At 39.6% G+C, this 13,466-nt stretch overlaps 2 protein-coding genes across 2 annotated transcripts; both read right to left on the bottom strand.

The window, feature by feature from the left end:
* Nucleotides 1-7,526: 7,526 nt before the first annotated feature.
* LOC136808202 (uncharacterized) lies at nucleotides 7,527-10,027 on the bottom strand. The gene has a single exon (XM_067064739.1). It carries the CDS (start codon nucleotides 9,791-9,793, stop codon nucleotides 7,619-7,621), a length of 2,175 nt encoding a protein of 724 aa, XP_066920840.1. The 5' UTR covers nucleotides 9,794-10,027; the 3' UTR covers nucleotides 7,527-7,618.
* LOC136808156 (uncharacterized) lies at nucleotides 10,021-13,349 on the bottom strand. The gene is made up of 3 exons (XM_067064697.1): nucleotides 12,060-13,349; nucleotides 10,679-11,941; nucleotides 10,021-10,574 (listed from the first exon to the last, which is right to left on the bottom strand). The coding sequence occupies exons 1-3, from the start codon at nucleotides 13,273-13,275 to the stop codon at nucleotides 10,021-10,023; spliced, it is 3,033 nt and encodes a 1,010-aa protein (XP_066920798.1). The 5' UTR covers nucleotides 13,276-13,349.
* Nucleotides 13,350-13,466: the final 117 nt, after the last annotated feature.

Raw genomic sequence — 13,466 nt, 5'->3', positions numbered from 1 at the left:
CATAACATTTTAATCATTTTTTTCATCTTAACCTTTCCGCCACGTTGTTTTTTATATTTTCACGCTGTCCCAACGCAACTTTTTTTGAGAAAACGCAGTGTTTGGGAAAAGTGCCATATCTCAAGAACTAGAAATCTTTTGGTAAAAATAAGCTATCCCTGAAAAGCTAATTAAATTCTGCAGCTTTTAGGTTGGGTGAAAGTTCAATTAAATTACTCTAACTAAAATGGTAGCTCTACATTCACCTGCATTCACCAATGTTTTTTCCTCACTTTTCGGCAATGTCACTTTTTTGGCATTTTTCACTTCCTATGCAAAAAAAGTGGGGAGAACTTTATTATTAAATACTTCTTTAGTATTTTATCAATATGTACTTACTCCTGAAGCCATATACCAAAAATAAGTATCCAAAAACAATTCTAGTGGTCACAAGGGCTTTTCAAACATTGCTCACTTTTTTCAGAAATCCCGTTACAGTGATAGTATAAAGGCGGGAAAAAATGGCGGTATGGCCTTATGGCAGTATACGGAAAAAAATCGGCGGGAGAGTTTCGACGAAAAGACTGGCAACTCTACCGACTGTTAACTCTTTTCGGCAAAAAAACCCGTTTGCGAATTCTCTTCGGCTTTGGGCTTTTTTCTTAGATAGTGATTCGTCTTAGACTATAACATAGCCTTGTCATGAAAAATTGAAAAAACTTCGCATAATAAGCACAATACTCTAAACTTCTAGAGGGGGGCGTACGGTTTTTCGGAATTGCGGAAATCGACCATTTTTTCTTCGGAATTTCGGAATTCAAGCAAAATTCCTTCAGTATCTCGGAATTCCGAAATTGTTTCGGTATCGGAAATCCATGAGTTTTTGCTTCGAAATTTCGGTATTATAAAGTTTTTATCCCCTTTTTTCGGACTTCATACATGAAAAATCAAAATTGATAAAAAATTAGTCAAAACGAAGAAAAATACCCCAAAAAATCGGTATCGGAATTGCAAGTATTTTTTTACGGAATTTCGGAAATTTTGGTAAAATTATTCGGTTTTTCGGAAATCACAAACCCCGTACGCCCCCCCCCCCTTCTAGGGGAAGCTGCCCATAAAGCCATCGATAGATTTAAAAAAGAATTACGTGTTACGATTAGGAACCTTGTATCGATCATTTTGTCAGAGTATGAAAACCGCTGCCCACTTAGACGTGAAGATTTTAAGATAAAAAACTTTCAATTATAATGTGATGCAACTCTCAATGTTAACAAAATGCCAGCCCAAAAATTTTTCCTCATGAAATTAATATACACATCAGTTGAAACTACTTCGAATCGCATTTTAACAAGGATTTTCGGCAACATTAAGTTTTTCAAAATGAACCAAACAGTCTCTTTCTGTTCTTATGATGTTTTTTGCTTCCAATGATGGTACATCAAAGAAAAGCCGCTTTGAATAGATTTATAAAAGATTTCAACGACCATTTAGGTCATTTACCGATACGTTTTCTCTCCATACTATATCTTTATTACCTTCATGGAAATACATAGCTGTAAGGAAGGAAGTCGAGTATGATGAAGAAAACCTTCAACTATTTCAGTTTCACTGTGTGCAAACCAAATTTGATTCCTCAAAGATAAAAAAAAACTAACATTCAGTGATCTTGAGACTGTCATGAAAGCTGGCGAGCTAGAGTTGAATCCATTGTCTCAGCCACGGTCGAGCAACTAAAAATGAGTCAAGAAATATCTTAATCTTTCATTATTCAAAATAAACTTCTTTCTATCCTATTTTGTCTTTCTTCGACCTCGTTCCCTGCGTATTATTATCAGCTTTTTGATTCTTATGTTATTAATTTTGTTAGATCTGACAAATTGATGTTTGTAAGTGGACTTATTTCAGGCCTGGCCCTGTATGGCGTGCTATTGCACTCGCACACGCTGGTACACACCTAAAATAATTTGCGAGTGCTAAAATAGCACTTCTAAAATATACAAGTTTGTACAAAATTTATCTGGCACCCGATGTAGAAATTTTCTTCCGACACGCTAAAGCTCTGAAGGTCGGGAAAATTTTCAACATCTGGAAGAAATACATTACGGAATTTCGCCTGACCGCGTAATTTTTTAGAAAAATGGGCCCGAGTGCAATTTGGACAGGGAAGGTGTCATGGCCGACAAAATTTGGGTCAGAAAAAACTTCAAAAGGTTTCACGAAATAAATTCAAATACAAAACTTTTTGGAGAAGGAATCATGCAAAATATTATCATTCTTTTCACAAGGAGGGCATGTAGAAATACTCAAATAAGTATTTTTCCTTCTTTAAACTGATCACAGAAGCAAAAACAAAATAGAAATAACATTGTACACAAAAAAGCCTGAAAGAAGAGAAAAGTCATAATCAGCATCTATAATAACACTAGAAGAAAAACTAAAGCTATAGAAAATGAATACTAACCCTCAATGACCACTTTTGTGAAGTTTAATAAAGATTTTATCCAAAAAACTTCAGTTCTGGAACACTGAAGTCGGTTTGTCGGTTGTCGGCCGGTGGAGTGGACAAGCAGTTATATTTGGAGGACGGTCTAAGATAGATAACAACATGAAAGTTACTGATAAAAGCCTAAGCCCATAGGAACATACCTTCTTTAGTTTCTTTGGTCTTTGAATGGTATAAAATTTGAGAAAGTGCAGAAAAAATCAGCCATCAAAACAAACAAAAATAAAAGTTATGATTATCAACTTTTCTGTGGTAGAAACACATTTTTTGGGTTGGTGCACATACAGAAATTACACTGGATACTAAAACTAATATTCAGGAAGTGATAAGTACAGTTAAACTACAAAAAATCCATCAAAAGAAACCAAAAACAACCATAACAGCACACATTTTTTGAAAATTACATCAGCCATGTTGTTTGTAATTTTTGCCGACATACTCATGACGTGGTAACTAACGACAGTGATTTGACGGTCTTTTTGAGGCGCCAGATCTCAAAAAAACAATTTTTGAGCGTTCAGCACGGCCCCGAAAATGAGGGCTAAACTTATGTCGGCACATCAATGGATGACTACTATTTCTCTCCGATGGTATATTGGCCCGCTCCTTTAGAGCTTTAGCGTGGGCGGCCGCCAATACGCCATCGGAATATCAGATAAGTACAAAATCTCCTTTGAGAATGCTAATAGCACGCCATAATCTGTAACATAGAGTGCTACTTTGGCACACGCGAGGGAACGAGGTTGTATTCCAAGTCGATCTGCGCCGTAACTGGAAAAGCGTCGTCCGTCTCCCTACGGACGTAGAGTTAAAGCCCGTTTCCCGAATGAAGCAATAAAGCACGTGCACCGAATATTATATTTTTTGCAGAATCTTGGTGACCTTGAGTTGCAAGTACGGACTTGCAAGTACAGTACGAGAAGATGAAGATCTGACAAGATCAATCTTTGTTTCCTATTAATGAATGGTGAGGTGTAACAGATTCTTTTTTGGTTTTGGTATTTAAACCATACCTTCAATTGTGTAGGAGTTACTTTCTCTTTCGCTTGAATCAACACTCCTATGTCTCAATTTTTTTTAGAGAAGGAAAAAATTTGCTCTTATCACCAGACGGTGTCAATCGAACAAATCGAACGCCGAATCAATCGAACGCAATTGAACGCAATCGAATAATTGCAATTCGATTGTCGAACGCAATCGAATGGCAATCGAATATTACCCAGGATTTGCTGTTCAATTGCTTCGATTACGTTCGATTGTATTCGATTACGTTCGATTGATTCAATTGTATTAGATTTTATTCACTTTCGTACGTTACTTAAGCGCTCGGCCGTCCACGCTAAGAAGCTCTAACAGAGTGATCCAATTTAATTTAATCGCAATCAAACTCATCGTACATAATCGTAATCGAACGATACCGAAGATTAATCCAATGTAATTGACAATCAATCGAACCAATCGAACATAGCCAACAATCAATCGAACCAATCTAACCTTACTCGAACGCAATCGAATATTACCCAGGAATCGGCCATTCGATCGCGTTCGATTACGTTCGATTGGTTCGATTGCGATTTTTGTTTGAAGTTGTTCGATTGACACCGCCTGGTTATCAAAGGTTGAAAAAATATAATAATTTTGCTCTGTTTTAGTAGGTATAATTGTTTGACCAGGGAAATCCCTCAATTGCGGTATACTGCAATTGCAGTAGTTTTTATTCATGGTTAGCCTACAAAGGCTTATAACAGCTACATATAGTGCTTGCTGGTCGACAAAGATAAACAAACCGACGGGTACATAATGCATAAAACCAGACGTAATACACCTTTCCCGTAATTCAAATTTCTCAGAAATGGCCCGGGAAAATGTGCGCTCCACCGTTGTGTAAAAAACGCGTTTTTGCCTGCGAGGGGTTAGGGAAAGTGGGATTTGAGCCTCTAACTTTGGACAGCGACCTTCTTTTGGCAAAATATTTTCAGGGTGGTATAATATCATGAATAGATTGAACATACTAAAATTTGAGGGGATTTTGTTCAACAGAACTTAAGAAAAGCTCGAAAAACCAACTTTCCCTAAGGGAACGCAGGCAAAAACGGGTTTGTTTACCTCCAGAGACCAAACGGTGGAGAGCATCAAAATAATGCGCGCGCATTAGTTTGACGAATTACGGGAAAGGTGTATTAGGCGGCAATCTAAAATATGTTCCGTTCGCGTCGCCCGACCGACTCACCTTCAAAACTTAAATCGTGGACGACCCCTGGGGGTCCCGGCCGGGGTTCCAGGGAGTTTGATCGGTGCCCACTGGTCAGGGGGATGTGAGGGTAAAAGCCTGCACAAGCGGGGGTGCTTCAAAGTTACATTCTGTCTGCTAGCTTTAATACATCTTAGTACTTCTCTATATTGAATCTAGTCTCAAGCACGATCTATCACAGCACACAGGGCTGCATGCTTGGTTTTCCAATTATACTATTCATTCTTTTCTCGTTATCTCAAGCATTAATTAAAATTCTAAATTATATTTTATTGCTCTTAACATTTCATTTATTTAATTATTCATTTTTCATTTTTTTTAACACTAATTTAATACTATTCATTCTTTTCTCGTTATCTCAAGCATTAATTAAAATTCTAAAATATTTTATTGCTCTTAACATTTCATTTATTTAATTATTCATTTTTCATTTTTTTTAACAAACAAATGTACGGATAATGGGTCCTAGGACCTTTTAGTATGAAATATATAGATAGATAGATAGATAGAAGTTCTTCAAAGTGTCGTCAAAGGCCGGCAAAAAGTGCGATCGGATTACGCGCAAGTGGAGAGGCCTTCAGTTGCTCGGGTTTTCTCAAATTTTTATTCAATTAAACTTGATAACGTTCGATTAAGTTCGATTAGTTCAATTAAGTTCGATTAATGTAATCGAACTAATCGAACTGTCGAGGTCTCTTTAAAAAAAGTTTGATTAAGTTCGATTAATGTAATCGAACTAATCGCACTTTGTATTTTGAGAAATTCGATTGAAGTTCAAGAACTGAACTTAGTCGAACGTTAATCGACCAACAAGGTTCGATTAAGTTCGACATTATTTATCCTTAGTTTTTATGATTCAAATGTTTTCTCTTTCGTTCGGATTCGAAAAGTAAATATTATGTCTAAGGAAATCCCTCTTATTGGAATGAATGTTTACAAGAAACTCTTCTTTTAGGTTTTTGCGGTTTTAGCCTCTATCTACAAAGGAGAGTTTTAGAAAATATAAAATCGTTCTGTAAATTACACAATACTATGCATTATGTTTTATGCATTTTGTACCCGTCAGATGAATATCATCAAATCAAACTGAAGTATACTGAAGTAAGTATAGTGGTCATTGACCTTGGTTGCTGCACAGGCGACTGAGATTCAATTCCCACTAGCAGCGGTTCACTTGGCAAGTGAATGAACCTTTGCCCGGGCCAACCCATGCCATGCAGTTAGTTAAAGTACTTCGATTTGCGAAGCGCCTTTATGTCACACAGAACAAAAGAAAATAGCAAAAGAACAAAGGAATTACCCATAGCTACCATTTCGCAACTTTGGGCAGTGCAGCTGGAACCTCGATATTCCAGGATTAGAAAAAGCTATACCTGTTATCTTTTTTTCTTTAAAGAATCAACAAGCCATCAACATCGATAAATTACACACATTTCCTCAGAAACTTTTAAAAATATCTGCCATTATGATTTTCTTGAAATCGTTCTGTTAGGGATAGTTGAGTCAAAAATCTTGGAACGTAGGAATCTTGTTGATTGTTGTTCAAGCTAAAAACACAAAGTTCAAAAACTAAAAATATGTACATAGGCCTATGAAAGAAAAATGTCGACTAGGTAAAATAATGTACAAGTAAAGAAATCGCTTCATAAAAATATGTCTTAATCTGACTTGGGTATTTATAAACTAGGGAAAAATATCACTATCCCCAAATGTTCGTGACTCCAAGTAAAAGTAAAATCAACTCTGTAATGAATTCAGATCTCATAAAGTAAAAGTATTTTGCTCACATCTCGAGAATGAAAATCTCACTCACGTCTCTTGTAAAAGTAATTCTGATCTGATTTGAGTGCGTGAAAAAGGCGTAGAAAAAATGATACTTTATGAAAAAACGTGATAAGGTAATTAAAGATAATTATCATCTTGTCATTATCGAGGGCATACGTCACAACCAAAACAAATCAGTTATAAGCACATTATCCAAAACACTCCCACCCAAAAGGGGAAGAACCAAGAGTTCATCATGAGTTCATTCAGTCTATCAATCGGACTATTCAGCTCATTATGTACAACACGGTGGTAGTCGTACCAAAATTTCGTGGCGAACTGTGAAGATGACCGTCGAAACAGTTGATGATTTGATGTAGGGTGAACATCTGATGATTCCCTCAAGTTCAAGACAAACTTCTGATGATAATGCCTGGTTCCAGGCGAACGACTGATGATTGCGTCACGTTCAATGAACTTCTGGTGATAGCACTTTTGTAGAAACAAGGCGAACAATTGGTACAGGGCCTTGTTTCATTGATGGTAACTTCAAAGTTCAGGGGCGAACTTCTGATGATAGTGCCCTAGCAAAGCAAGGCATTTCATTGATGACTTCAAGTTCAAGGGCGAACCTTTGTGGATAGTACCTTAGCAACGTAAGGTGCACAATTGACGACTTCAAGTTCAGGGACGAACTTCTGTTGATAGTACCTTAGCAACGCAAGGTGTACCATTGATGACTTCAAGTTCAGGAACGAACTTCTGTTGATAATACCTTAGCAACGTAAGGTGTACAATTGATGACTTCAAGTTCAGGGACGAACTTCTGTTGATAGTACCTTAGCAACGTAAGGTGTACAATTGATGACTTCAAGTTCAGGGACGAACTTCTGTTGGATAGTACCTTAGCAACGTAAGGTGTACAATTGATGACTTCAAGTTCAGGGACGAACTTCTGTTGATAGTACCTTAGCAACGTAAGGTGTACAATTGATGACTTCAAGTTCAGGGACGAACTTCTGTTGATAGTACCTTAGCAACGTAAGGTGTACCATTGGTGATATTTATTAACGCAACGTAATAAGCATATGTTTTTGCTCAACTCGATGACAGGGCAATCGTCAATTGGATGAGGTTCCGTCTTCCAACAAGCCTAGGCTACCGGTTGGCCTAGTGTATATAGAACCGTCGGACGTCTTGACTTTTGCAATCCTTGTGATGCCATCATCTGATGTGATGACACTAACAACGCGTGCCAATGGCCATTTGTATCTTGGGATGTCCTTTTCGCTGATGACAACTAAATCCCCTTCTTTAGTGTTCCGTATTGGATGGCGCCATTTAGCTCGTTCGTTGATTGTAGGTAGGTACTCCTTTGCCCATCTCTTCCAAAATTCGTCAAGTGTTGATTGTACCTGCTTCCACTTGCTCTTCAGGTTGTTTTGTTGAGGGTTATAAATGATTGGAAGATTGGGTGAAGCTCTTCCTAATAGAAAGTGGTTAGGGGTGAGAGCTTCAAAATCGTTGATGTCGTCACTCAGTGGTGTGAGTGGTCGCGAATTGATAGTTGATTCAACTTCAAGGAGGAACGTGTGAAGTGCTTCCTCGGTGAAGATTCTGTCTTTGATTACTGATCGTAATGATTTCTTTGTGAGCTTAACCATGGATTCCATAGCTCCACCCATCCATGGAGCTACAGGTGGATTGAACTTCCACACAATGTCATACTGTGAAAGCTCATCTTGGATTCGTTTCTGGTCCCATTTTGCAAGAGCTTCTCGTATCTCTCTTTCAGCTCCCACAAAGTTGGTTCCGTTATCACTCCTGATGGTTTTTGGATTGCCTCTCCTGGCTCGAAAACGTCGGAGTGCTAAGATGAAGCTGTCAGTTGATAGGTCTCCAGCTAGTTCGAGGTGTAAAGCTCGTGTAGTCATACACGTGAAGAGAGCACCATACCTTTTAGCGGTGCCTGCAGTTCTGCGAGTTCTACGTCCTTGTTTTACATTGATTGGTCCAAAGTAGTCGACTCCAACATTCTCAAAAGCGTGTGATCCAACTGAAAGTCTTTCCTTTGGAAGGTCTGCCATCATTGGATGTTTGGTTTTGATCGTCTCTCTCCTGCAAACAAAGCATTGATTTAGCACTTTCCTGACCTTGCTCTTTCCTTTCAAAATCCAATACTTCTCTCGCACAAGGGCAAGAGTGGCATTTCTTCCACAGTGGTGGTTGACCTCATGTACATGGCGTATGATGAGCTCGCTTATTGGATGTTCGTTGGAAAGAATGACTTGATGCTTGGACTGGTTGGGTACGTCACATTTGGAAATACGTCCTCCGACACAAACGAGGTTGTGTAGAATGATTGGTGTGAAACTTGAAAGTCTCTTTTCATCCATTGAATGTTGCGATTCATCTTGGGCAATTCGACATAATTCCTTGGTAGCGTCATTGAGGTCCTCAACATCAAGGAATTCTTTGTTGATTGACGATTCACCATTACGTTTTACCTCTACCCATCTCCTTCTCAGCTTGAGGATCCAGGCGTAGCATCGTTTCAGCTTGGTCCAACTGGAAAATCTTTCCCAACTGATGACATTTGTTGATTCGTCAACTCTGATTTCGATATGGGCTGTGATGACCTCCATGAGTTCTTCGTCCTCCTCAGGTTCCTCAAATTGCCTGACCACTTTCTCCCTCAAGAATTCAGGTCCATCGATCCATGTCTTGGTTTCTTCAACACCAAAACATTTGGTTCCAATGTCTGCGATGTTGAGTTTTCCTGGTATGAAGCGCCAATTCTCAACTTCTGTCTTTTTACGGATTTCGTTTGTACGGTTCATTACGTAATTTGAGAATCGCTTTTGTTCATTCCGAATATAACTGAGTGTGACCTTTGAATCAGTCCACATGAAGGTCTTGTTCATGGGAAGATCCATTTCTTTGACGACACAATTTTTAATCCTGGATGCGAGGACAGCAGCTTGCAGCTCTAAACGTGGTGTTGTGCTTCCTTTAATAGGTCCTAACCTTGATTTACCGATGATGAAACTACAGTTGACCTCGTCATCATCCATTGTCCGAAAGTAAGCAACTGCTCCAAATGCCTTCATCGAAGCATCTGAAAAGACGTGTAACTCGATTTCGGTAGCTGTAATCTTTGCAAAGTTGAACCATCTTGGTATGGAGATTTCTTTCAGTGACGAAAGTCCTTCTTGCCATTCTTTGAACTGTTTCAGGATCCGTTCTGGAAGGGTGTCATCCCATCCAACCTTTTCTTTCCAAAGGGATTGAAGCATCAGTTTTGGTGCAATAAGGTAGGGTGCCAAGAATCCAAGAGGGTCGAATATCGAACACAAGAAACTCAGCAAGCCTCTCTTTGTCTCTTTACATTCCTTGACTGGAACATTGAAGAAGAAGACATCGTCGGTTGGATTCCACCTTACTCCAAGGGTTCTTTCTGATGGTAGTACCTTGAAGTCGTGGTTTGTTATTTTTGGCGATAAATCCTCCTTTGGAATTGCTTTCAAAAATTCAGTATTATTGAAATCCACTTTGTCAATCGAAAACCTCTTTCAGCGGTGATTCTGACAAGGTTTGAACAGGTGTTGACTGCTTCATTTGTTGAATCGAATGATCCTAGGAAGTCATCCATGTAGAATTCTTCGGAAACAGCTTTTGTGACAGCTGCTCTTTCATCCGATGTTAGCGATTTGAGCACTTCTCCTTCTGGTACGTCTTGAATCTTATTAGCACATCCCTTCAATGCCCAATTGGCACAGCACGGTGAATCCTTTTTTCCGAAAGGGTGGACCAGTATCTTAAACTCTGATATCTCTTCCTCATTTTTCCTCCACAAAAAGCGCAATGAATCTGTATCCTCTTCAGGTACAAGAACTTGGTGGAACATTTTTTCTACGTCACTCATCACTGCAATTTTTCCTCTTCGAAATTTCGATAGGACTGTGACCAGGCTGTTCAGTAAATCTGGTCCTTTGAGGAGTTGATCATTCAGTGAGGTTCCTTTAAACCTAGCAGATGCATCCCAGACAATTCGAATTTTACCTGGTTTGTTTGGTTCTAAGACAAAGTGATGCGGTATATAGTTCGTCTTGGATGATGTCTTTGCTGCTTCGTCTTTGGTCAATTCTTGGACGTGACCAATCTTTACATAATCTTCTAACTTCGAACTGTAGATTTGTTTGATTTCAGGTATTTCTCTAATCTTCGCTCAGTAGACAGAAGTCTGGTGACAGCAAGTGGTCGATTATTCACGAGCTCCAAATCGTCACTTTTCCACAACATGCCCACTTCAAAATGATTGTTCACGAGTCTTGTGTTGTTCTTTAGAAGATGTAAGGCTCTCTTCTCATCCCGAGTAAGCAAGGCTTCTGAATCAGGCGTTGTCGCATAGGTTTCTTGACTCCAGAATCTTTCCAGCTTCGAGTCAAGGGATTGAACTGATATGTAATTAGAGCAACCATCATTGCTACCAGACTTCCCTCCGAAGATAGTCCATCCTAGCAAAGTCCTCACAGCAATTGGTTCTTTTGAGCTTTCACCTTTAATAAATTTGAGATGCAAGAGTGCTTCTGGTACGTCTGCACCGATTAGGATCTCAACGTCTTTATCGAGTGGTTGTGGTAAGGAAGCATCTCTGAGATGTTGGTATTGTTTCTTCATTTTCGAAACGTTGTAGGGTTTCTTCTTGATGTTTAGAGACTCGACTACCCAAGCGTCCTCTACATGAACGCTGGAATCACATGATGAAAGAAGAAAGTTGACTGATCTTGATCTCATGGTTTGCTTTTTTGTTAGAACGTTGCTGATAGAAACTTTCAGATTACTGTTGATATTTGGTAATTTCAATCGATCAACAAGGCTGGCACTGATTAACGTGGTATCAGAACCAGGATCTAGAAGAACATTCACCTTTTCTGATATATCACCGTTTGAAATGGTGACCGGCACGATCTGAAGGAAGGTTGTCCTTTTGGATTTAGCATAATGAGATTCCCCTTCCTTAGTTCCTGCAAGTGGATTTGCTTTGTAATTTGGATCATGGAGTAACGTGTGGTGCTTTCGTTGACATTCTTTACATCTTGTCTGGCACTTGCAATCTTTGATGGAATGACCTTTTGAGAGACAGTTATAGCATAGATTTAACTTTCTTGCTTCTCCTCTCCTTTCAGCAATTGATTTCTGTTTAAAGCGTTCACAACGCCAAAGCTTGTGGGGTTCATTGCATACGTAGCATACTGGGGTCTTTGAATCACCTTTTCCTCCCAAGTAATTTGATTGCCCTTCCTTGCGTTTGTCTTTCCTTTTGTCTTTTGGTTTCTGTTCTTCTTGAGCGATTATGTCTGCAATGGGATTATAAAACTCCTTGAGCTTGGAGTCAAGCCACGATTCAAGCTTCATCAGTGAAAGACTGGTATCCTCGTAATCTTTAGATGTCCGATAAAATGCCTTTCTCAAATTGTCAGGCAACCGAATGACAGCTCTGGACAGATTCTCAGCAGAGTGAATTGCACCCATATTACCAATCATCTTTAGCCATGTCACTGTTGATTTCAGGTGTTTGGTGAAATCTTTTCAAGGAGGAACGATCATCAGAAGGTAACTGAGGTTTGTCAAGCAGGTTCCTAAGCTTGGAATGTGTGACCACCGTCTTATTACCGAAATCTCTCTTCAGGGTTTTCAAGGCAGTTGCGTAGAATATCCCAGAGGTTCCGATACATTCCACGCTCTTTTTGGCTTCACCAATCAAAATACTGAGGAGTCTTTCCATTCGATCGTTGTCGGTGAAGGATAGTTTATAATGGACTCTGCGACTAAAATTTTCGACGAAGTCTGGCCATTTGGAGCTGTCGCCACTGAACTTAACTAATTCAATGGTTGGAAGAGCCTTTGTTTCGAATTCGAACCTCAGCGCAGAATTTGCTGTTAATGGGTTTGATAAGCCGGCGAGGCATGTTTCCTCTCCTTCTGTCAATTCGTCAATGAATTGGTCGACTGGTCTGAAGACGAGGTATGGAGGTTTGGGTTTTGTGTAAGAATTAGCATTAGCAAGAGTCACAGTGGCAGTTGAAGGCTCTGAACGATTATCACCTGATGTTGTAGATGCCTTTTGGCGTAGACGTCGGAAGCTGCTTCGTGGCTTTGCTGTGACAGAAGACACCGAAGGTGGACATGGAGTAAATCTCACCTGAGATAGACTTCGTTGAAGAGGTTGTGAATGGACAGGTGAGTGGTGAATAGCTGAGTTAGGAGGTGATTCGATATGAGAAACAGTAGGTGAGTTTCCAATGGAGCCAACAGGTATACGAATACGAGGATTGAATACGTTAGTACGTTTATCATGACCCGATATGTTGGAAGTTTCAGATGGATCTACATCATACAGACTTGTATCAGGTGTAGTGTTGGAAAGATTTGGTGTTCTCAATCTTGTACGAATCTCATGCTCTATTTCAGCGATGCGATTAGCCTCTCTAGCTTCAGTTTCTGTGCATTCTTGTATCCTTCTTTCGTCAGTTTCATAGATAAGATATTCTGTGTTTGCCGCTCTGAATTTTAAGTAAGTCTCCACAAGAGTGTTATGCAACGTAGACGCACTCGATGCATCTTGATCATTCAGGTAGGATAAGATTTGATTTGCCACCCGTGTAAGATATCCCAGAAGACCTCTTCGAGTGTTCCTTAGAGATATCAGTTTGGCTAGGTCAGTGGAATGATCAGGCCCTTGTCCTGCAATTCTTTGAGATCTCCGGATTGACATGATGGTCTAGACGGTGATGAAACAAGGTTGAATAAAGAACAGGTAGTCCACGGATTAGTCAACTGATGTGGTAGTTGCGTGTACCACAGACGAATACGACGGGCGGTATTGAATAAACGCTCGATTGACACAAGGGCGGTCCCGATTGGGAACGAGTGTAGACCACTGATGAAAAGGGCGGCCGACGATTG

Source organism: Clytia hemisphaerica, unplaced genomic scaffold (genome assembly GCF_902728285.1).
Source record: "Clytia hemisphaerica strain Z4C2 unplaced genomic scaffold, Clytia hemisphaerica genome assembly, whole genome shotgun sequence".
NCBI lineage: Eukaryota > Metazoa > Cnidaria > Hydrozoa > Leptothecata > Clytiidae > Clytia > Clytia hemisphaerica.
The sequence above is the reverse complement of the archived record's forward strand: the minus strand, read 5'-3'. Positions and strand labels throughout refer to the sequence as shown.

Coding starts and splice junctions, on each gene's coding strand:
- LOC136808202 (XM_067064739.1), bottom strand. CDS start 9,793: ATGCTTCAATCCCTTTGGAAAGAAAAGGTTGGATGGGATGACACCCTT.
- LOC136808156 (XM_067064697.1), bottom strand. CDS start 13,275: ATGTCAATCCGGAGATCTCAAAGAATTGCAGGACAAGGGCCTGATCAT. Junction 11,942..12,059: donor CCAAACACCTGAAATCAACA/GTGACATGGCTA, acceptor GGACATCTAAAG/ATTACGAGGATACCAGTCTT. Junction 10,575..10,678: donor AAACAAATCTACAGTTCGAA/GTTAGAAGATTA, acceptor ACTTTGTCTTAG/AACCAAACAAACCAGGTAAA.